Source organism: Gobius niger, assembly GCF_951799975.1.
Source record: "Gobius niger genome assembly, chromosome: 4".
In the NCBI taxonomy this organism is placed as follows: Eukaryota; Metazoa; Chordata; class Actinopteri; order Gobiiformes; family Gobiidae; genus Gobius; species Gobius niger.
The window spans coordinates 37,348,700-37,373,436 of NC_136855.1; the positions used below are offsets into that span (position 1 = coordinate 37,348,700).

The window sequence follows — 24,737 nt, forward strand, 5'->3', positions numbered from 1 at the left end:
CTTCCAGATGTTCCGACGGAGGCGCCCGGAGAGGACCAACCAGCCCGTTCGGACTCCAACACCCTGCTTTCGCCTTCACTCATCTCGAGGATACTTCTCGGATACAACTAAAAGGATTTAATTCAACTTTTCACTCCTTTTTTTCTTTTTTTTTTTCTTGAAGCTTCCTCATTGCGACGTAGCTAGTAACGGCTTGTTTACGTATCGCGCGCGTGCTCATCAAAACTACCCTGAAATGCCCGTGTCACTCCGCCAGACCGGGATAAAGTAGTGCTCTTGGACGCGGGAGAGGTAAAAACAACTGTCGTAAACTGTTTTAAAAAGTTTTCAGGACGTAAAGAGGGGGTTTGGAAGACACGATGGCGGTTTTTCACCTGCTTCTCCTGGCGCTGCCCCTGCTGTGCGGAGCTTTCTACCGCGGACCGTTACACCCGGAGATGTCCAACGGCACCTTCCACCACTACTTCGTGCCCGACGGAGACTACGAGGACAACGACGACCCGGAGAAATGCCAGATGCTGTTCAAAATGACGGACGAGAGGAAGTGCGGGCTCGACGAGGACCAGGACTCGGTCATAAGGGACGACTTCACCATCCTGAAGCGGCAGATCGAGGACTCGGCCCGGGTGCTGGAAGGGATCGGGAAGAGCATCTCGTTTGACCTGGACGGGGAGGACAGCTACGGTGGGTAGTGATGTGTACATTATGCTAGCTTTGCGTCATTAAAGAGGGACAGTCCCGGGACTATAGATGGTTAGTGCTAGATCGTATGCTCCGGAGGGACGGTCTGCTGTGAGATTGTATCAGATCTATTGAGTTGGTTTGTCTAAAAAAATACAAATAATCCTAATCCTAACCCTAATCCTTAAGGTTAACCCCTTAACTCCCACCTGAACCGAGCACATTTTCTCCAGTTTGACTTTACCCCAGTCCAAAAGCTTCTGGAAAAAAAAGCTGAGACGAAAACAATGATGGAAATGGGGCAAAAAAGTGAGAAAACATTGACAAAAAAGTGACGAAAAATTTATGAAAAAGTGGCAAAAATGTCACAAGAAATTGACAAAAAATGGATACAAAATGGACGAAAAATGGACGAAAAAATGACAAAAATGTGACAAAATGTGACAAAAAAATTACAAAAATGTGATAAAAAAAGACCAAAAAAATACAAAAAAAGTGACAAAAAAATTACAAAAATGTGATAAAAAATGACAAAAAAAATACTAAAAAAGTGACAAAAAAATTACAAAAATGTGATAAAAAATGACCAAAAAAAATACAAAAATGTGACAAAAAAATTACAAAAATGTGATAAAAAATGACCCAAAAAAATACAAAAATGTGACAAAAAATTGATTGAAAATTGACGAAAAATGTGATAAAAAATGACAAAAAAGTTACAAAAATGAGTTGAATACCCAACAAAAAAATGTTGGAAAAAAAACCTGATGACGTGAGGAAAAAGATCCTCTCGGTTCAGGCGGGAGTTAAGAGCTTAACCATTTCCGTGGCCCTAACCTTAATTTGTGTCATGATATCTCACGTTTTCACAGCAGACCTTCCCTCCGGAGCATACGATCTAGCACTAACCACTGTAGATGTCCCAGATACACAGAGGAAAAAGAAACAAGTCCAGATGAGCTTCAGGGTCAAATAGAGACACGTTTGAGGAAGAATTGTCGCCTCTGTGTCCGGTTTGGTCCTGGTTATAAGGCCCAGTTTAGTTAACCTCTTAACCCCCACCTGAACCGAGCACGTTCTCTCCAGTTTGGCTCAGTGTTAATTTCGTCGACAAAAATATTTAGTCTTAATTTTAGTCAAAGTGATATTTTTGACGACTGAAAGTGGACTAAAACTAAATTAAAAGTTTCTCATGAGACTAAAACTATGACTAAAATCCAGATATTTTAGTCGACTAAAATAAGACTAAATACAAATGAAAAGGAGAGACTAAAATCATCCAAACTTCTATTGACCGTCTGAAAGAGCCTCATGTAAATTCTCTGCCAAAGGATCAGCTCTGAGCTTTGTTCATGTGGAGCAGCTCCATGAAGCAGAGGAACAAGATTAAATATGATTATGATGAATATTATAAGTGCAAAGTCGACTAAATTATAAATAAAGTCTTAAATTTAGTCGACTAAATTGACATGCAATTTTAGCTAGACTAAAACTAAATTAAAATATGTTGTCAAAATTAACACTGGTTTGGCTTCAGCCTAATCTAAAAACGTCTTGAAAAAAGTGTCAAAAAAAGCAACAAAAATTAGTCGTAAACAGGGGCGGACTGGCCATATGTCCACTCTGGAAGAGCACAGAAGGGCCACTGGCTCTAGGGCCGCCGGTCTGGCCCCCTCACTTTACCTTACCCTTACCCCCGGGCGAAACCGAGCTTTACCCAAATCTAAAAGCTTAAAAGAAAAGCATCCAAAAACAAAAACGTGCCGGAAAAGCAACAAAAAAGTGACAAAAACAAAACGTGACGACAAAGCGATGAAAAAACAATAAAAACATGACACAAAAAAAGAAACGAAAAACAAGAGACGAAAACACGCCAAAAAGCTACAAAAAAGTAATGAAAAAGCAGCAAAAAAGCAACAAAAACAAACATCAACAGACAAAAATGCCAGGTGTGACAAAAAGTTACCATCACTTTTCTCGATTTTAGCTTTCAAATGAGGCGTTACAGTGTTGCTCTCCAGTCAAGAAGCTTTTGGATTTGGGTAAAGCCGAACTGGAGAAAATGCTCTTGGTTAAAGTGGCTATAAGGAGTTTAAAAATGTTAAAACTACTTAAAAGTATTTTCCTCCCCCTACACGATTCAGCCACTGCCTCTAAAATCCTGCACTGTCGCTCAAAAAGGTGTTAATTCGGGTCTGAAGTGCCGTCATGCACGAGCTTAATATAGAAGCTGCAGTTACACGCATGACCTGAGGTGGCAGTAGTGAGTATAAAATGACCAACTTGCATCTAGCAAAAACAACCACATATAAGTGATGAAAAAGTGACAAAAAAGCCTCAAAAGAGCAACAAAAAAGTGGCAAAAGCGGTGAAAATGTGACGACGGAAAAAGCGATCTAAAAATATTACAATGCGAGATGAGTTTTATAGGTCTTAGCTTTCAAATGGTTGCGTCACTGGGCGATTTTTCCCCCAAAAAAAATCTGCGATAGATTTAAAAAAAAAATATTTATTGTATAGAGTTCGGGAAAGTCCACAGTTACCATGGAGATTCGCCATCTTTGCAGCTGTTAGCATACATTTCCAGCTGCAGAGTTACTGCTGGTAAATACATCTAACTCACTGTGGTGTCCAAGTGTTTTAATGTGAACAATAACCAGTATTTTACGTTTTAAAATCTCCATTAATTTACAATTGCTGCTAATCCCATAATGCTTAGCGATATGACGTCACATTCCCGAACTGTACTTAAAGGCACACCATGTAGAATTTTACTTAAAAAATCAAATTGAAATACTACCATTTATTTTATTACGGATGTTTTCGTTATTGAAAATTACCTCATAAATGAACAAACAAACATGTGCTTTTGCCGTGAGCGGCTCAGCTCTCCTAAGACATGACCTTTGAACTTTACCGGGAGTGGGGACGTCTCCGGCTCGTCTCCATGGAGATGTGACTAAAAGGCAGCAGAGTTTGAGATTAAAATAGGTTAGGTCCTCATCCAAATGCATTCTTTAAAGCAGTACTAAGTAACTTATTAACCTTAATAAATCCTTTCCGTAGTCCCTGTGGGGGTAATACAAGTGTTTATGGGATGATTGGAGGGTCTTTCATCTCCCCCTGGTGTCTCTGGCCAGAAAACCATGTTTGCAACTTGACTGCCACCGGTCCGGAGCCACCAATACACACTAATGTAATCACGAAGAAGAAGCTAACAGGCTAACGGGCAAAGCTAACTGCGGGCTAGCGTCACTTTAAACAGTATTTACAGCCAAGTTTGAGTGAAAAAAAATATTTCCGTTGTATAATTGGATGCACAGTAACCCTCTCCCCCTTCGCCTTTCCTGTCGGCGTAGTATTTACTATCGAAGACAATTAATAAGTTAAAAAATCGTAACTTGCTACGACACCTGCAGTTGCGCTTATGGCCTCTAGGGGGAAGAGTTACTTAGTACTGCTTTAATGAATCCCTGCACTAATAGTATTTTTCTGTGTCGAGCTGGTCAATTTGCACTATTGGCAACAGAATAGTCCAAAATGTTGCGCAGTGTCCCTTTAATTAAAGCGCATCAACATAAACAAAATTGCAACGGCAGCCCTTTTTCTAACTGAAAAGTCACTGTTCATCCAAAACATCCTAAATTATTTATACTGTATTTGGATTGAGCGGTAACTGAGGCACGTTTGTACAGCAGGACCTTCTTCCTCCAAGAAAAAAAAAAAATCTAAAATATATGAATCGATTTGAGCTACCAACTCGATTTTTAAATTAAATCGATTTTTTCCCCCAGTCCTAGTTACTGGCCTATAGGCTGTGACCTCAAGGATTTGGGTAAAGCTGAACTGGAGATAATGTGCTCGGTTCAGGCGGGGGTTAAGAGGTTAAAGGCCCCATAACCACCCGATTTTTGGATAACAATCGATGAAAGAGGAAGGCATTAAATACAAACTCATTCCTAACTTTCCTAACCAGTGTTGTTGGGGGGTAATGTATTGCAAAAGTGAGGAGTTATAGAAATATATTCCTTTTTTCAGTGGCATATTACGTAAAGTTCTTTATAGACCAACTGAAATACTGGTTTAGTCCTAGGAAGGTCCTGTTTTTTTGGTGCAAAATGAAGTTCTGGTTTAGGCCGTTTAGTTGAGGCTTTAGTTTAGTCTCGGTTTCAGACAAGACAGATGAGGTTCTGTCGGAGTTTAGTTTAGATCTAAAAGTTCTGTTTACTTCTTGTTTAGAGTTAGAGCTTATTTAGTCCTAGTTTAGTTCTGGGTCAGACCTAGTTTATTGCTGCTGCTTTTCACTTAAGATACTTTTCTTTAGACTCAGAGTCCAAATCCCCAGAGTCGTAGTCCTGACAGCTGAGACCTTTATGGCCCTCTAGTGTCTACTTTAGAGTTAGACCCTCATTAAGACGGGTGTTTCTTTTTTAAATCCTGGTTTTTACGTGGTCCCAGTTTGGCGCTCGGTAACTATAGATCCCCGTCTTGATCTCTAATTTAATCCCCTTTAGTTCTTGTTTATTCCCACTGATCTCTTTAGTGTCGGTTTACTTCCAGCTTTGTTCATGTTTACTTTAGGTTTGCGAGTATTTGTTTGTTCAGGCCCAGGTTTGATCCGTTTCCTCGTTCCTGGCGTCGCCCTCTTTACATTCGCAGCAGACGAAACAAACTCTGAGCTCGTCTGAGACCTTGACGTTACCAACAGTAGTGACTTGTTAAAGCTAAAGAACACATTTTAAAGGCTTTCCGGAGCAAAGCTGAAGTAAGGATCACAATATCCTGCATCTGTCGCTCCAACGTGCGTCACATGGTGCAGGAAGGCGGTTTAGAACATTAAAATCCTTAACTCCCACCTGAACCGAGCAAAGTTTCTCCAGTTTGGCTTTACCCCAGTCCAAAAGCTTATGGAAAAAAGGTGTGAAAGTAGCGACAGAACTGAGACGAAAACAATGAAGATGTGACAAAAAAGTGACAAAAAATAACCAAAAAATGACAAAAAAAAAGACAAAAAATTGATTAAAAAAAAGACAAAAAGTTACAAAATGAAAAAAAAAAGGGTTTGAAAATAGCTACAGAACTGAGACGAAAACAATGATGAAGATGTGACAAAAAAGTGACGAAAAATTGACAAAAATGTGACAAAAAAAGGACAAGAAAATGATACAAAATGTGACAAAAATGTGACAAAAATGTGACAAAAAATGACAAAAAATTGATTAAAAAAGACAAAAAAGTTACAACATGAAAAAAAAGGTGTGAAAATAGCTACAGAACTGAGACAAAAACAATGATGAAGATGTGACAAAAAAGTGACGAAAAAATGACAAAAATGTGAAATAACAAAAAAAAATACAAAAAAGGACAAAAAATAACAAAAAAGGACAAAAAAATGACAAAAAAATGACAAAAATGTGACAAAAAATGACAAAAAAAAGACAAAAAAATGACAAAAATGTGACAAAAAATGACAAAAAAAAGACTAAAATTAACAAAAAAGGACAAAAAAAGGACAAAAAAATGACAAAAATGTGACAAAAAAATGACAAAAAAAAGACAAAAAAGTTGACCAAAAAATGACCAAAAAAAATATAAAAAATTGATTAAAAAAAAGACAAAAAAATTACTAAATGAGTTGAATACCCCCCCCCCCCCCAAAAAAAAAAAAAGATGGAAAAAAATGTTATGACGTGAGGAAAAAGATCCATTTAGATGAGTTCTGTAGATCTTAGCTTTCAAATGAGGTGTTGTTGTCTCATGTAAAGCGCTTTGTGACTATATGTCTGTGAAAGGCGCTATATAAATAAAGATCTTCTTCTTCTTACACTGGCCTACAGGATTTGGGTAAAGCTGAGCTGGAGAAAATGCTCTCGGTTCAGGCGGGAGTTAAGAGGTTCATACAGTATTGATTTAACAGCGTTTTATAAACCATTGATAAATAATCATCGCCGACTTTTGAATTCTAGTCATCATAAGTCAACGTTGAATTTTTATGTATCTGGGAACTTATAGTTACCTATGTCACAGTGTGTAGAAGAAGATGTGTCTGTTTGCTCAGTGATTTTTACTTTTTTACATTTGACTCCATGACCTTCTGACAAAGAATCTAATCAGGATAAAAAAGTGTGGAATGTCAAGTGTCTGTAGAGGTTATTACATCGCCTACATAATCACACCTTATTCTAAATGCCCCGCTGATCACGACTGCACAACTTTAGTACATTTTAATGATGGCAATTAGCAAATAGTAATTCAAATATTTAAGTTAACATCGCCACAAGAATTTACCCTGTAGAAAACATCCCTGCTGTTCTTTTCCTCTGTAAAGTGCATTGAAATGAATTAACAGTTCATGCTTCAAGTTTTCTTTAAGCTTTCCAGAGGTTCTGAACGCATGGACTGCATAATGGCAAAATGATATTGAAACTTCAACTTTTTCAGTCAAATTTCAATCTCACAGGGTTTCCGCGCGGCATTAAAGGTACATTATGCAACTTTTTATGTGGAAAAAACAAACAAAAGTTGATATTTGTGTGTATTTGACCTTGTAGTGATCAGAACGGCACCTTTACTCTCTGTCACAGTGGTCTCCAGGACGTTCCAGGATGAATTGTTTGTGACAGAAAGTAAAGACTCCATACTGACCACTCTAATCACTAATGTAATTAAAAAACATTACATTTGATTCAAGCTAGCATTAAATATGAGCTTATAGTAAAATAAAGCCATGGCTCAAGTGATTTTACCTGCATACATTGATCAAAAACACAAAGGTTCTAAAGAATTCTACAGAATTATTTCCTCAAAAGTTTTCTGTTGTGTCCAGTTTGCTTCTGGATAACAATATTTCCTCTGATCCACCCCTTATTCAGTCCTAATCGGTGCTCGTGCAGGTCTGCAGTCTTAACTTAACTCTTGAATCTAAAAGCTTAAAAACAATTAAAAAAAATAGCATAGAAACACAAGAAAAGTGTGACAAAAAACAATGAAAAAAACAAAGAAAAAGCAACAAAAAAGACCCAAAAAAGTGACAAAAACTCGACAAAGAAGTCACAAAAACTTGGCAAAACTTGGCAAAAGCACAACAACAAAAAATAGAAATGAAAAAGCGACAAAAACAAGACAAAAAGCAACAAAAAAGTGACAAAAAAGCCCAAAAAGTGGATTTTTCAATATAATGCGATATTTTGCGGAACGATACGATACCGATCCACTGTTTTCACAGTCAATAGAGGCCAATAATGACCAAGAATTCATCCAGGACAGCAGGGGGCAGCACCACAGTTTTAAGCACTTGGACCAAACACTGACACACAAATAAATAACTTTCATGATTTATAAAAGTCGTACAAAGCAAAAGAAAAGAAATGTAAATAATGAATAATATGTAGTATGTTAAAATAAAGGTTAAAGGGGCTAGATGCAAGTTTGCCATTTTATACTCACTACTGCCACCTCAGGTCAAACTTAAACTTAAACTCCGTATAGTCCCTTTAAAAGTAGCATTTTTTTAAATCGTGATTATTGGAGGTTATTTTTGTGCACTATATCAATTATCGCAGTATCGGCGTATCGTGAGATAATAGTTATCATGAGCCACGTATCGCGTATCGAATCGTGAGGTACCCAGAGGTTCCCACCCAGGGGCGAACTGGCCATATGTCCATTCTGGAAGAGCACAGAAGGGCCACTGGCTCTAGGGCCACCGGTCCCGCCTCAACCAAGCTTTACTCAAATCTAAAAGCTAAAAAGAAAAGCATCAAAAACGTGAGAAAAACACAACAAAAATGATAGAAAAAATGATTAAAAAAGCAACATAAATATGACAAAAATGTGGCGACGTGACGAAAAGTTTCCGTCACTTTTGTAGGTCTTAGCTTTCAAATGGGGCGTTACATTGTTGCTCTCCAGTCGAGAAGCTTTTAGATTTGGGTAAAGCCCAGTATAAAAAAACACAAATCTAAAAGGAATTCCGTGGAGTATGGTTGTACCACAAGGTTCAATTTTGGGACCATTATTATTTATTATTTACATTAATGATTTTGCTTCTGTTTCTACGACCACCTTTCCCGTTCTTTTTGCTGATGATACCGATAAAAAAATAATAATAAAAAGCCGAACTGGGGAAAATGCACTCGTTAATGTTAAGGCGGGGGGTAAAAGGTTAAAATATGTATTTGTGGAAGTGTCACAATTACGCTAATTTGGGCCAGGCTGGTCAGATCCCAGGGCTGTTTTTCAGTCCCAGTCCGCCCCTGTTCCCACCCTGAGTAAGCACCGGTCAAGAAGCTTTTAAATTGGGTTAAGCCAAGCTGTTAGACAATGTGCTCGGTTCAGCCGGGGGTAAGAGGTAGCCCAGTGATTGAATTCTGGAGGTTCTGAATTTGTCCCTCCTGGCTTGTTATTGCAATACCTTTTTCAAGCATCACCTGCTCCACCCCCGTCCTTTAACCCGTCTGCTCTCCCCTTCCAGGCAAGTACCTGCGCAGGGAGACCACGCAGATCTCCGAGGCCTTCACCAGCTCGGAGAAGTCCCTGCTGGAGCTGGAGGTGAAGTTCAAGCAGAGCCAGGAGGGCGAGCTGCGGGAGGAGCAGCGTCTGGGCGAGGACTTCCTGCAGATGGTGGTCCACACGCGGGACGTCCTGAGGGAGACGCTGGACATCTCCCTGGGCCTGCGGGACAAACACGAGCTGCTGTCCCTCATCATCCGCAGCCACGGCACCAGGCTCAGCCGCCTCAAGAACGACTACATCAAGTTCTGAGCGGAGGCGGCGGCGCTGTGTTTGAACGCGCTTCTTTTGTTTGAAAGTGGGAAAATGTTCAGGGAATTGTTGAGTATTTACAGCCTTCACGTGGTCTTGTTTTTATCATTCACATTTAACTACTTCATTACCGACTGAAGTGAGTGAAGATTTGCCATCCAAGCCCCACACTGTCATCAAATCAAAAATATCACAACAGCATCGGCAGTCAATAACAGGGTCATGTGCCTGGGTCAGATTCTACACCACTGAGCGATTAGATAAGCAATATTTTTAAAGAGCGGGTATGATGCTTTTTACAGAGACTTGGTAATAAAGTCAAACACATTTTTATCACTATCTATCTCTAAGTCATTGAATTAATGTTGCCAAAATCAAGGCCCTAACCTCCTAACCCCCACCTGAACCGAGCACATTTCTCCAGTTTGGCTTTATCCATCCATCCATCCATTTTCTTCCACTTTATCCGGGGCCGGGTCTTGGGGGCAGCGTCTCAGCAGAGATGCCCAAACTTCCCGATCCACACACACCTCCTCCAGCTGTTCTGACCCCGAGGCGACACCAGGCCAGCTCGGAGACATAGTCCCACCAGCGTGTCCTGGGTCTTCTACGAGGCCTTGTCCCACTAGGACATGCCTGGTACACCTCCCGCGGGAGGCGACCAGGAGGCATCCGGAACAGATGCCCGAGCCACCTCAGCTGACTCCTTTCGACGTGAAGGAGCAGCGACTCTACTCCGAGCTCCTCCCGGGTAACTGAGCTCCTCACCCCCAGACACTCTGCGAAGGAAACTCATTTCGGCCGCTTGTATTCGCGATCCTGTCCTGTCGGTCATTACCCAAATGTCATGACCATAGGTGAGGGTGGGAACGTAGATCGATCGGTAAATCGATCAAACCGCACCGATCCGTCCCTCACTCGTGAACAAGACCCCCCAAATCTAAAAGATTCTTGAAAAAAAGCGTCCACAAAAGAGCAACAGAAAACGTGACGAAAAAGCCACGAAAAACGGACAAAAATGCAATGAAAAACTGACGAAAGCACGACGATAAAGCAACAAAAAAAGCTTGAAAAAAGAGACCAAAACATGACAAAAATGCTTAAAACAAAAGTGACGGAAACGTGGCAACAATGCAACAAAAAGTGGATGTGGACTGGAGAAAACGGTTCAAGTGGGGGTAAGAGGTTAAACGTCATTAAAAACATTCAATTAGATTCCAACCTCATGTTTAATCTAAATTTACTGGAAATTCCTGACATTGCTCAATATTTTTACTGTACAAGTTCAAGTTATGGTCGAAGACATTGCAGTTTTGCCTGAAATGGACCACTTCTTCTTTTTTTTTTTTTGCTCAAAAGTTTCCCGTTTTGTCCAATTGTCTTTCCTCTGTTTGATGAAATGTTAAGAATTTAAAATATGCGTTTGTGGCATTATAATATAGCATTTGCGCACACTAAAAATGGCATTAAAAAGTATTCAATTTGATTTGCTCCTGCCTGTATAAACCCTGAATAGCCACTGGAGAATATTCAAACAACGGGCTCTACATAATACGATTCCACAGAGATGAGACATTTACTCACGGCAAATCAAACAGCGACTCAAATTGAAATTACACATCATCTGTTCAAACACTCAAAACATACTTGAAATATAGTCAATTCCCCGGGGAAGGACCTCCAGACCTCCTTGTTTAGTCTATTTGAGCAACAACACTACTGTATGTACAAAGAAGTGCTCGACCCGGATCAAAATCATCCCGTAACTAAGCAAATTTAACGCCGGACATGTTCAAGTTAGACTTAGTCACAGGAATATGGCTTAGGTTATGTGTGTCCTGGATTTGCTTTGGAGATGCCGGAGGTTCAGACGCTCCGGTCTTCCACACGGCCAGATGCTAACAGATGGTTTATGTTTGGATAATCGACAAAGTACGAATGACGTGCTGCTTTGGAAACTAAAATATTTGGTTTGGCTCTCCAGGCTAAACTCCACTTTTGTTGTGCAAGACGGTAGCATCGTATATCAAACCATCAGCAGATTCTAAAACGGAGCCTGGCACTGTGGAATTTCCACTTTCAGGATGTTTTATAGATGGAGCAACGATAAAAACTGAGGTTCACTTTTCTACGACAGACAGAAGCGCTGAAGAAATGAGTAAATATCGAAGTTGTGTTACTTAAAAAGGGGGTGTTTATGAGGGGGGAGGGGAGAGTTCAGCTTCCTGGCAACCTAGTGGATGCTTTTCAGTCGGGCGGACTTGGCATGGATCAAGCCCCAATAGTTTGTAGCATAGCACGACTAGAGGTGGGCGAAATATAAGATAGTATCGAAATTGCTATTTGGAAGGTATGCAAATTTACAATAGTGATTACATCTCCAATGAAATAATGGGAAAAATGTGGAAAAAACTGCAGTATTTTGTTTATTTTATCAGATATGGCAACGTTTAGAGGACTACCCGATGATTTTGAAGAGGTTTTTAATGCAGGCTACTAGTTACCATAGACATGCGCTAGCCTAGCACTAGCCTAGCACCACTAAACTCTTCAAATATAAGGCCTGCATTAATTAAAAAAAAGAAAATCTCCAGAAATCAACAACACTCTGGATAACTAGGAAATGAGGCCCTATGTCAAAAATCCTGACATATCCCTTTAAAGGACCCGTCCCTTTAAGAGGTTACACACAGGACCATTCACTAAGAGCTTTATCATCAATGTTGAGTCCGATTAGCACAAGTTTTTTTTTGAGGGGCCCCAAGCCGAATTATGCTCAGGGCCCCATGAAGGCCTGAGCCGGCCCTGCTGGTACGACAAAAAGTTACAAGTTGCTCCAGAATAATATATTTTCTTTGTTCTCGGTTCCTAACCTTCTCTCCCTCCTCATATTTTGACATTTAAGGGTACCTTTTATGGTAACACTTTACATTACGGGCCGGTAAATCCACGGTACTTACAGTGGTAGTTACAGTAGTACTTCTTGGTACTTAAAGTGGTAATTCTAGGTACTTATTATACGGCTCTTCACAACGTAAGTAGAACGCTCCGTTGATTTGAATGGGATTTCCCAACGTTCTACCGGTCATTATTTTCTGATAAAGGACCTCTGAGAAAAATAATGACCGCTGCCAATGGCAACGGAGTTCGTGCTTTCATATCACTCCGCGCGTACGTAGTAGCGGACACCATCTCTGTCCCCGTCACTGCGAGAGAAGTTGGGGGAATTGCTCGTGAAGTTAGCGTGAGTCTGACTTTCAACTTACCCAGAGATTCACCACCATTTCTCCACTCCAACTGCGCCTTCAACTAAGTAGCTACGCTAGCTACTAGCCTTGCTGCTTCTAGCCTAGCAAAACGTTGCCTAGCAACGCGCAAACTTTTGGGAACTATTTGTCGCGGAAGTCATTAAATAAACCTTTCGACCTTCATAAAAGTGTACAAAGTTTATGTTGTGTGTTCAGTTGGCAAATGGCCGTATAATAAGCGGGATAATGTATAGAACGCTGGTCATTATCGGGAAAATAAGCACCTTCAGGGCGAAACAAGACCCCTCCGCTTCGCGTCGGGGTCCGGTTCGCCCTGTCGGTGCTTATTTTCCCGATAATGACCAGCGTTCTATACATTATCCCTTACTTATTGTGGTACAAAAAGTGGTAATCACTAGTAATTAGGGTTAGGATTAGGGTTACTAAGAGATACAGTGGCAATGCTCTTAGTAATGAAGGTTGTACTTCTATTTACTTTGGTACTTTAACCTCTAACAACTCTTTTTTTTGTCAAATTTTTATCACATTATTGTAATTTTTTTGTCATATTTTGTCACATTTTTGTCATTTTTTTATCACATTTTTGTCATTTTTTTATCACATTTTTGTCATTTTTAATCACATTTTTGTCATTTTTTTATCACATTTTTGTCATTTTTTTTATCACATTTTTTTTTAATCACATTTTTGTCATTTTTTATCACATTTTTGTCATTTTTTTTATCACATTTTTGTAAAAAAAAAATCATTTTTGTCATTTTTTTAATCACATTTTTGTCATTTTTTGTCACATTTTTGTCATTTTTTTGTCGATTTCTTGTGACATTTTTGCCACTTTTTCATCAATTTTTCGTCACTTTTTTGCCAATGCCACTTTTTTGTCACATTTCCATCATTGTTTTCGTCTCAGTTTTGTTGCTATTTTCACAGCTTTTTTCCAGAAGCTTTTGGATTGGGGTAAAGCCAAACTGGAGAAAATGTGCTCGGCTCAGGTGGGAGTTAAGGGGTTAAGTGATAGTTTCTAGTAGTTTCAGTGATACATCTATGGTACTTATTGGTAATTCAAGAATACTACAGCAGCAATTCATAGGTAGTAAATGAGGTACTTCTACAAACAGAAGTCATTTCTAGGATTTTGTGACTATAAAACAACATAAATCAGCATTAGAGAAAACAAGAAGTACAACCTTCATTACTAAGAGTTACCACTGTATCTAGAAGCACATACCTTGTAATTCTCACTATAGTATCCTTTAAGTACCACAATAAGTGCCTAGAATTACCACTGCAAGTACCAAGGACTTACCGGCCCGTAATGTAAAGTGTTTCCCATTTTATTATTTTAAAACTTGATTTACGCTCTCCCAGGTTGCTTTTTTCATTACCAAGTGCACGACCCGACCCTCCTGTGCAATATCGTACAACACCAAGTCACTGCGTTCACTAAGTACATCCGAGAACCACAGGTGTTTTTGTTCACGTACTGTAACGTTGTACTAAGAGTTCATTAAACGAACGTTATTATGTAAATCCTCTAAAGTTTGTGTTGAAAGGATGCAACGATAACTGGAGTTGCCCTTGCGCCCTTTCCGCTCTTATCTCTCGATGTACGTCGTATCTCGTGTAAATGTGTACATAAAACGGCTTATTGGAAGCTCGCGTCGTAATCCGAGCAGGCAGACTTTGCACAGCACGCTTCCCCACCAAAGCTTTGGACATATTTGCTTTAATATTTTGTTGTCGTCGTATCTTAATAATTGTTTTATTTCAAAATGACAGTGTACAGTGTGTTTTATCATGGCCAAAGTAAATACTGTGAGCATCGATATCTACAGAAAAACAAACTAATGTATTCATGTTTATATAGAGGAGTATTGTGGATATTTGAATCAAGAGTGCAGGCAGCTCTATTTGGTTTATACTGAGCAGTAAACAGTGTTATTGTGTGTATGCAAATCTCAAATAAAGTCTGTTTAAGGTACTCCAGCTCTTCTGGTTCTTTTGATGAGACAAAACAATGTCTGTGGGATAGATAGAGGGATAGTTGCATCATGGGATTTTGATTTCTCTCCTCATTGGTAGAGATACGACGTCTCATAATGGTCATGTTCGAGAGGGAAAACCATGGAAATCAGAGAACGTTCTATCCACATACAAAATAGATACAGACGGCATCTCTGGAATCGGCCATATATGGTCATTTTTGAAAACAGTTAAGGGGGAAAACAATTTTGAAAAAATGTAAATTTTCTCTAATTATTCAAAAACGACTGTAACAAATGCTGAATTCTGAACATAGTTTTCTACTAAATAATGATGCAAAGACATGGGGAGGAGCAAAGTGGTTCAACAGCCCATAAATACATGAATAACGGAGAATGCTAACTTCATGCTACATGTTAACATCGGGCTAATGCTAACGGTTAGCTAGTGCTAGCTACAACTGCCGTTTTTTTCACTTCTACTGAACAATCTGCTGTGCGAAAATATCCTAATGGGCCCGATTTACACTTGACTTTATTTGTATGTTATAAATGCGTTGATATTCCACCAGAAAATGTCTAAAAAGAGTGAAAAATTGTGTTTCCCAAAAGATTCTATTTTCCCCCTCGGTGAGGCCACGCCCCCTTCTATGACGAGATGCCGTCTGTATCTATATTCATAATTAGTAATTAGCTCAGAGGACATTTTTAGATGCCAATATATGTAAAGTAAAATGTCAAGGTCTGTACATTCATTAATGATTTATAAAAAGGCTTTGACGTAAATGTGGTCGATGGGTGACAACAGCTGAAAACATCTGGATCGCTCATAATTTGCAATGTTTGATGGCTAATGCTAACGGCTATAGGAAAAGTACATAGAGCAGGCTAACGGACTCTGGAATTCACCTTATTCCGCCCCGCCCACTTTTGCCACTTTTTGCTTTGTCTCGGCACCTCGTTGTCCAGACACTTCCGGTCGAGCGTGAAGCCCGTTCATTTAAACGGAGAACGAGGGAAAATATTCTCCGCTCAAATCTGATGTTTAGTCGATTGATTTGTGTAAAATGTTCAATGTTCATTTGCACCAACAAGTCAACACTGCACCGTTTCTCAGCGCGGCCTAAAAACGGCTTTGTTTTCGTGTTGTAATGATTTTATCTGGACTTTTCCAGTCCCGTGTTAACTGGAGAATTCACAATTCATGGCAGCGCCCACGCGAACCTCCGGAATAAGGTGATTAGATACAGACGGCATCGTGTCATAGAAGGGGGCGTGGCTTCGTCAAGGGGGAAAATAGAGAAACATAATTACCCCCACTCTCTACTTTAACAAATTCTGAATTATGAGTATCGTTTTCTACTAAATAAAGATACAAAGACATGGAGAGGAGCAAAGTGGTTCAACAGCCCATAAATACATAAATAACAGAGAATGCTAACAGGATGCTTCATGTTAGCATCGTGCTAATGCTAACGGCTAGCTAGAGCCAGCTACAACTGCCGTTTTTTCACTTCTACTGAATAATCTGCGCTGAGAAAATATCCATATGGGCCCGATTTACACTTGACTTTATTTGTGTGATAAATAAGTTCATATTCCACCAGAAAATGGTTAAAAAGAGTGAAAAACTGTGCTTCCCAAGATGTCACTTCCAGCTCATGTGCAATAAGAAAGTGATAATAAGCATCACTAAAAATGCCAAACCAGGGAAACCTAGGTGTAAATGTCAGCCAAATCTTAAAGGAACAGGCCACCGTTTTTCCATATTGAAATATGTTCTTACCTGAGCTTAGACGAGTTGATGCGTACCTGTCTGGTGTTTGTGCCCGTGGAAGAGCGCGGTCGCTTCCAACTTCACCCCCGTTTGGAGCTATAGGAATATACTGGGAGAGGCTAAATGCTAACAACATCTTTGGTTGTTTTGCGTGACTGAGCGCACACACAAAGACCAGACAGGTACGGATCAACTCGTCTAAGCTCAGGTAAGAACATATCTCAGTGTGGAAAAACGGTGGCCTGTTCCTTTAATCACAACTGTGTTAAATTCAACAGCATTTTTTTTTTTTTGCTTAAAAATTTCCCGTGCATCAGATAAATATCACAATCCTCTCTCTTTCCTCTGCTTGGTGGAATGTTGGCAAATCAAAAGCAATGAAATATGCACCAATCCTATATTGTATAAATCTACTATGTGGGAATTTTTATTCAAAACCATCAAATCATCCTTTTTTGCTGCCGTAAACCCAACCCAAAAATATTTTCACATAAGCATAATTTCTAGGTTTAAAGGCAAATCCTAAATTGACAAAGCTGGAAAATAATATTAGCTGAACATATAACCATCAAACCACACTCCTAGGTAGAGCTGGAGGAAGCGTCTGGGCTGAGGGAAGAGACCAGGGGCGGACTGGCCATATGTCCATTCTGGAAGAGCACAGAAGGGCCACCGGTCCCGCCTCAACCGAGCTTTACCCAAATCTAAAAGCTAAAAAGAAAAGCATCAAAATAGCGAGAAAAAGAGGATGAAAAGTCAACAAAAACATGAGAAAAACACGGACAAAAAAACCTACAGAAATGTGAGAAAAACACAACAAAAAATGATGGAAAAAAATGATTAAAAAAACATCAAAAATATGACAAAAATGTGGCGACATGACGAAAAGTTTCCATCACTTTTGTAGCTTTCAAATGAGGCGTCAAGAAGCTTTTAGATTTGGGTAAAGCCCAGCATAAAAAAAAACATGAATCTAAAAGGAATTCCATGGAGTATGGTGCACCACAAGGTTCAATTTTGGGACCATTATTATTTATTATTTATTTGAATGATTTTGCTTCTGTTTCTACGACCACCTTTCCTGTTCTTTTTACTGATGATGCCGATCAAAAAAATAAGAGTCCAGGGCTGTTTTTCAGTCCCAGTCCAGACCAGCCTTATACATGTAAAAACTGTAGTATGCATATTTATCTCAGGTGTGATACAGTTTATTACAGGCTCAGTAAATGATCAAAAGCTGAAATTGCTGCGAATGACAGCGTTGCCCTGTGTGTTTGTGTGGATTACAGACGCAGCTGGTTCTCCTTCATTACGAGCTGCGCGGTATTTACAAGGGCCGCACATTACAGAGGGGCCATAAACAACGTGTTTTCCTGCGTCCTTCCTCTCCAATGCAAAGTCCGTGTGCGAGCTCAAACGCTGCACAGGGAATGATGTAAAAAAGGCAAAGTGCAGCAGGTTTACTTAACGCAGAGAAGAAACACTTTGAACTGGATAATTATAGAGTCACTCGACACTATAAACCTGGAGCATGTGAGCGAGCAGCACCTTTAGCCCACATCGCACAAGCGGCAGCACGGAGAGGAGAGGAACTGAACAGATATAGTATTACATTATATATTATAGGATAGAGACAGTGGATAAATGGAATACATGTATTTAGAATAAGTATTTCTTTATTCTCATAGCTGATAGGCCAACGCTGTGCTTTTACACTCTTAATATTTGAATTAAAAAAAGAAATCAATGCCAAAAAAGAATGGGATTCATGTGACCAAAGGCCTGCGGGACTATTGAGCTCTATACTTTTGTTTTTTCATCACACACACAATAATAAGCGTCTTCTGGGAGCAAACTGTTGAGAGAGCCATAGGCAACTTTATATGAATCTCCTGCAGAAATAAAAAACATGAAAAAAACAAACAAAACTGCTTTACAACTAGTTATGTATAATTAGGCGTAATTATATCTCACCATGTCTCCAGGCAACATTAGAGGGACTATACGGAGTTTAAAAATGTTAAAATTATGTATTCTCCCCCTTCATGTTTCATCCCAAGAGGATTTTGAAGAAACATATATTCACACTGACAGGATATTCATAAATTAGAGACCAAATACATGAAACATGACATACTATCAATATTTTCACATTTCCCAGCAAAACACCACATTAGGTCATACATTATTTGCAAAACTTATATTTGTACAATTGTGAGTTTCAGCCCTTGGCTTTTTGGAAATGAAGAATATCGGCCCTCCATGACACAAACTTGCCTATCACTGATGTAGAATGAGCTCAGACCTGTTCACCACAACTGCCTCTAAAATCCTGCACTGTCACTCAAAAAGGTGTCACTTCGGGTCTGAAGTGCCGTCATGCACGAGCTTAATATAGAAGGTGCAGTTATGCGTAAGACCTGAGGTGGCCAAATCCCATTAGAGTGAATGGGGCAAAAGCTCTTTTTTCTCTTCCTTTTGTAAATGTATTTATTTATTTATTGTCTTCTTTTACATTACATTTTGAAGTGTATTTGACAAATGATAAAAACGGTAATAAAAAAAACAGCCTTTGGTTCCATTTGGCCTTTGGTTCTTTGTTAAATGCACAGTTGGTTTGACTTTGGTGTCGATGAGGCCGTTCAGAAGAGTCGTCCTAAATGTGCATGATTACCTTTCATGTACATAGTTGGGTCTGATACAGGAGATTTACAAACGATGCAGGGTGACCTCATATAGGGCTAACGCTCTGTTGGATCCAGAGGTAGAGTGATGACATCATCACTTAAACCTATGGGATTGTCAAGTGATGATGTCATCACTGTACTTCTGGGTCCAACGTAACTTTAGCCCTATTAATGATAATGGGAATGTGCTTTATAAACATCTGATCAGACAGAAATATATAATTTACTGGTGCTATTCTTAAAGCCACACCGTGTAGATTTTTACCCCATAAATAAAACTGAAATACAAGCTTTTATTTTATGCCAGATATTTACATCATTGAAAAATACCTCATTAATGTACAAACAAACACAAGCGTTTGCTGTGAGCGGCTCAGCTCTACTAAGACATGACTGTAGCTTTACCGTGAGTGGGCACGTCTCCAGCTCGTCTCCATGGAGATGTGGGTAAAGTCAGCAGAATTTGAGATTTAAATAGATTAGGTTTTCATCCAAATGCATTCTTTGATTCTTTGACCCACTACAATAATAGCATGTGTACTGATGGCAACAGTATTCTATAGTCAAAAATGTTACACACTGCGCCTTTAATTAACCTCTTAACTCCCGCCTGAACCGAGAGGATCTTTTGCCTCACGTCATCAGATTTTTTGTTGGGTATTCAACTCTTTTTTGTAACTTTTTTGTCATATTTGGTCATTTTTGGTCAAATCTTTGTTATTTTTATGTCAAATTTTTGTCATATTTTTGTAGCATTTTGTCACATTTTTGTCCATTTTTTGGGTCATTTTTCGTCACATTTTTGTCATTTTTTCGTCATTTTTTAATCAATTTTTTGTCACATTTTTGTCATTTTTTTGGTCAATTTTTTGTTATTTTTTGTCACATTTTTATCACATTTTTGTCATTTTTTTGGTCATTTTTTTAATCAATTTTTTGTCATTTTTTTTAATCAATTTTTTGTCATTTTTTGTCACATTTTTTGTCATTTTTTTGTCATTTTTGTCAAATTTTGATCACATTTTTGTCATTTTTTCGTCATTTTTTTAATCAATTTTTTGTCAATGTTTTCTCACTTTTTTGTCACATTTCCATCATTGTTTTCGTCTCAGCTTTGTTGCTATTTTCACAGCTTTTTTCCAGAAGCTTTTGGATTGGGGTAAAGCCAAACTGGAGAAAATGTTCTCGGTTCAGGTGGGAGTTAAGGGGTCTATGCTTTTCAGACATTTATTATATATATTTTTTTTTCCACACACGACAAAGCATCATTTTAAGTATAAAAATATCTTAATTTTGCATAGAGAAATGGTGAAATATATTATTCCAGTTGTAAAACAGTTGTTGGCTTTTATTTAGTATTTGAGCCGAAGATTCACGTAAAATTTGCTGTTTTTGTCCATTTATTTGTCCATTTGTTGTTCGTCCATGGAGCTCTGCACACTTTGGACCCTGACGTAGCTTGGTTATTGTTTGTGACGTCACACTTAACAGCCTGACTGGAGCTGATATATATATAGAGCAGAGCGCGTGCACCTGAGACTTGTCCTCTGCTCCGTTCCGCCTGCGCCGCGCTCCGCTCCGCTGCGCTCCGTTCCGCTCTCAGGCTCCGCGTTCACCTTTCACCCACTTCCTCAGACACTCCTGAACCCGCCGCTGCTTCTGGCACTCAACGAGGAAGTGTCTCTGTTTACCAACTAAGGTAAGTGTGCCCCGCTTGTTTTATGCTAGAGGCTAAGAATACGCCCCTCCTGAACTAAGTAAGTAAAGCGTCTGTTTACATCGTGCTAACCTAAACTAGTTGACGTTAGCAGACGTTAGCTAGCGCGGCGTCACGCTGGGCATCAGTTGTTGTCAAACACTGCAGCATTTCTGCCTTTCAGTCTTCCTGGAGGCTACAGCTTTGTGGATGCGGAGTATGTTTGTAGAAAGGAACCCTGTGGTTAATCTGTAAATCTCTCTTTTGCTTTAATTTTGAATGTAGTTTACTTTACTGTGTGTGTATCTGTAACAACACTGCATTATGCTACTTCATACATAACATTGGGCAAAAACTGATATATTTTCTGTTATTAACTTTACAATTAGCCTATTATAATCAGTTATTTTCTTGGGGAATCCAGAATATCAGGTGTGGTGTAAAATAAATATATGTGATCCTGGTAGTGGGAGCTTACAGCCTGCTACATGTTATTATGGTGTTATATTGTCCTCTCTGGTGTAATAATGTGGGATAGTTTGTATGTTTTACTGTTTAATCTTGTGAATTAAGTGATAAGGAAGATAAACTCAACACTGTGTTGTGTCACAGGTTGTGCCGGTTCACTGTGCCAACTCAACAACTGGCCTTGATCCAGACTCCATCTATTTGGGTGAAAGGCCATTGCAAACAGGGAAACGAAAGGCACTTATGCAAGTCTGTTATTATCTGTTCACTGTTCGAAATAATGATTCTGACATTTTGTGGTGCAGTCGCCCTGTTAACTCAAGTCAGTCGAGCTCGCAAACATTTCTCATAAAACAAATGTTTGGGTTAATTAGCCTGTGAGACAGAGGCAGTGAGACAGGAGCTGTGAGACAGGAGCTGTGAGACAGAGGCAGTGAGACAGGAGCTGTGAGACAGGAGCTGTGAGACAGAGGCAGTGAGACAGAGGCAGTGAGACAGAGGCAGTGAGACAGGAGCAGTGAGACAGGAGCTGTGAGACAGGAGCTGTGAGACAGAGGCAGTGAGACAGAGGCAGTGAGACAGAGGCAGTGAGACAGGAGCAGTGAGACAGGAGCTGTGAGACAGAGGCAGTGAGACAGGAGCTGTGAGACAGAGGCAGTGAGACAGAGGCAGTGAGACAGGAGCTGTGAGACAGGAGCTGAGAGACAGGAGCTGTGAGACAGAGGCAGTGAGACAGGAGCTGTGAGACAGAGGCAGTGAGACAGAGGCAGTGAGACAGGAGCTGAGAGACAGGAGCTGTGAGACAGGAGCTGTGAGACAGGAGCTGAGAGACAGGAGCAGTGAGACAGGAGCTGTGAGACAGGAGCAGTGAGACAGGAGCAGTGAGACAGGAGCAGTGAGACAGGAGCTGAGAGACAGGAGCAGTGAGACAGGAGCTGAGAGACAGGAGCTGAGAGACAGGAGCTGAGAGACAGGAGCTGGGAGACAGGAGCTGTGAGACAGGAGCTGAGAGACAGAGGCAGTGAGACAGGAGCTGTGAGACAGAGGCAGTGAGACAGGAGCTGTGAGACAGGAGCTGAGAGACAGGAGCTGAGAGACAGGAGCAGTGAGACAGAGGCAGTGAGACAGAGGCAGTGAGACAGGAGCAGTGAGACAGGAGCTGTGAGACAGGAGCTGGGAGACAGGAGCTGTGAGACAGGAGCTGAGAGACAGAGGCAGTGAGACAGGAGCTGTGAGACAGAGGCAGTGAGACAGGAGCTGTGAGACAGGAGCTGAGAGACAGGAGCTGAGAGACAGGAGCTGGGAGACAGGAGCTGTGAGACAGGAGCTGAGAGACAGAGGCAGTGAGACAGGAGCTGTGAGACAGAGGCAGTGAGACAGGAGCTGTGAGACAGGAGCTGAGAGACAGGAGCTGAGAGACAGGAGCAGTGAGACAGAGGCAGTGAGACAGAGGCAGTGAGACAGGAGCAGTGAGACAGGAGCTGAGAGACAGGAGCTGAGAGACAGGAGCAGTGAGACAGGAGCTGTGAGACAGGAGCAGTGAGACAGGAAAAGTGAGACAGGAGCTGAGAGACAGGAGCAGTGAGACAGGAAAAGTGAGACAGGAGCAGTGAGACAGAGGCAGTGAGACAGGAGCAGTGAGACAGGAGCTGTGAGACAGAGGCAGTGAGACAGAGGCAGTGAGACAGAGGCAGTGAGACAGGAGCAGTGAGACAGGAGCTGTGAGACAGAGGCAGTGAGACAGAGGCAGTGAGACAGAGGCAGTGAGACAGAGGCAGTGAGACAGGAGCAGTGAGACAGGAGCTGTGAGACAGAGGCAGTGAGACAGAGGCAGTGAGACAGGAGCTGAGAGACAGAGGCAGTGAGACAGAGGCAGTGAGACAGAGGCAGTGAGACAGAGGCAGTGAGACAGAGGCAGTGAGACAGGAGCTGAGAGACAGGAGCTGTGAGACAGAGGCAGTGAGACAGAGGCAGTGAGACAGAGGCAGTGAGACAGGAGCTGTGAGACAGGAGCTGTGAGACAGAGGCAGTGAGACAGAGGCAGTGAGACAGGAGCAGTGAGACAGAGGCAGTGAGACAGAGGCAGTGAGACAGGAGCAGTGAGACAGGAGCTGTGAGACAGAGGCAGTGAGACAGAGGCAGTGAGACAGGAGCAGTGAGACAGAGGCAGTGAGACAGGAGCTGAGAGACAGGAGCTGTGAGACAGAGGCAGTGAGACAGAGGCAGTGAGACAGGAGCAGTGAGACAGAGGCAGTGAGACAGAGGCAGTGAGACAGAGGCAGTGAGACAGAGGCAGTGAGACAGGAGCAGTGAGACAGGAGCAGTGAGACAGGAGCAGTGAGACAGAGGCAGTGAGACAGGAGCAGTGAGACAGAGGCAGTGAGACAGAGGCAGTGAGACAGAGGCAGTGAGACAGAGGCAGTGAGTCAGGAGCTGTGAGACAGAGGCAGTGAGACAGAGGCAGGTGTAGCCTCCCTCCCTTGAGGGTTTTTCCTGCTGTTTGTATGTGTGGAGTTAATGGATAGAGGTCGATCACATCCAAAGCTGTTTCTAGCCACAAGTTGTTGATAGAGCTCCACAGTCCAGGTCATGTTCTAACCACTGGCACTATTTTACAAGAAAGAAACAAACAATACTTGAAAATACGTCAAAAGTACTTTTATAATTTTGCAGTTTATAACGTTTTAGACAAATCTTAAATTTTACCTTGTATGTTTCATGTCCGTGATTAGCACATCTCTGATTAGCCGGCGTCGTGCCATTAAACTCTTCATAATTGACTTTTTCGAAAAGTCAATGCTAATAATACATGGGATGTTTTATGTTGGACCCCGTCATGTGACCGGGAGTGGGTGGGACTGTGGAGCTCTATAATCTGAGCTTGTGCTGTTTGCTGTCTCAAAACAGCAGTAGCCTCTCCTGTAATAATCAATTTTGATTATTACACAAAACAATTACTAAATTAGCATAATCGAAAAATATATATATATATTTTTTCAAATTCTTTTTTTTTTTTTTTGCAAAGCAGACTTTCATTATTTTCTCTTCGCATTTCATGTGCCATGGCTCAAAAACAAACTGCTGTGTGATGATGTCATCAGGCCGCGCTGCTCAGTTTACTTGCGCAGGTGTGAGGGCTGGCCAGCAGGGGGCAGGTGTGAAACAGAGACCTCTCCTTAATCGAGAAAACATGAAATATTCTGCATAGTTTTTTGATTAATAAATAAAATATAACATTTTTTAAAGCAACAAATGATCTTTTGAATAATCTGGATTTCATTTATGACCAAAATAATCATGATTATTATGTTTTCAATAATCGAGCAGCTCTAGCGTCTCCTCCATCTAAACTTTGCACCAAAAGCCTCCAAACTCCAGCACGAAGAGCAAATGGTTATTGTAGTTTTTTAACAT

At 40.6% G+C, this 24,737-nt stretch overlaps 2 protein-coding genes across 2 annotated transcripts in view; both read left to right on the forward strand.

The window, feature by feature from the left end:
- Positions 1-358: 358 nt before the first annotated feature.
- Positions 359-9,453, forward strand: fibinb (fin bud initiation factor b). Its single transcript, XM_079554779.1, has 2 exons — positions 359-684; positions 9,155-9,453. Exons 1-2 carry the CDS (start codon positions 360-362, stop codon positions 9,442-9,444), a joined length of 615 nt encoding a protein of 204 aa, XP_079410905.1. The 5' UTR covers position 359; the 3' UTR covers positions 9,445-9,453.
- Positions 9,454-20,745: 11,292 nt separating this feature from the next.
- Positions 20,746-24,737, forward strand: part of bbox1 (butyrobetaine (gamma), 2-oxoglutarate dioxygenase (gamma-butyrobetaine hydroxylase) 1) — a gene marked incomplete at its 3' end in the record, with an annotated part of 51,668 nt that continues 47,676 nt past the window's right edge. The window contains exon 1 of the mRNA XM_079554734.1: positions 20,746-20,864. The remainder of the gene's footprint in view (positions 20,865-24,737) is intronic.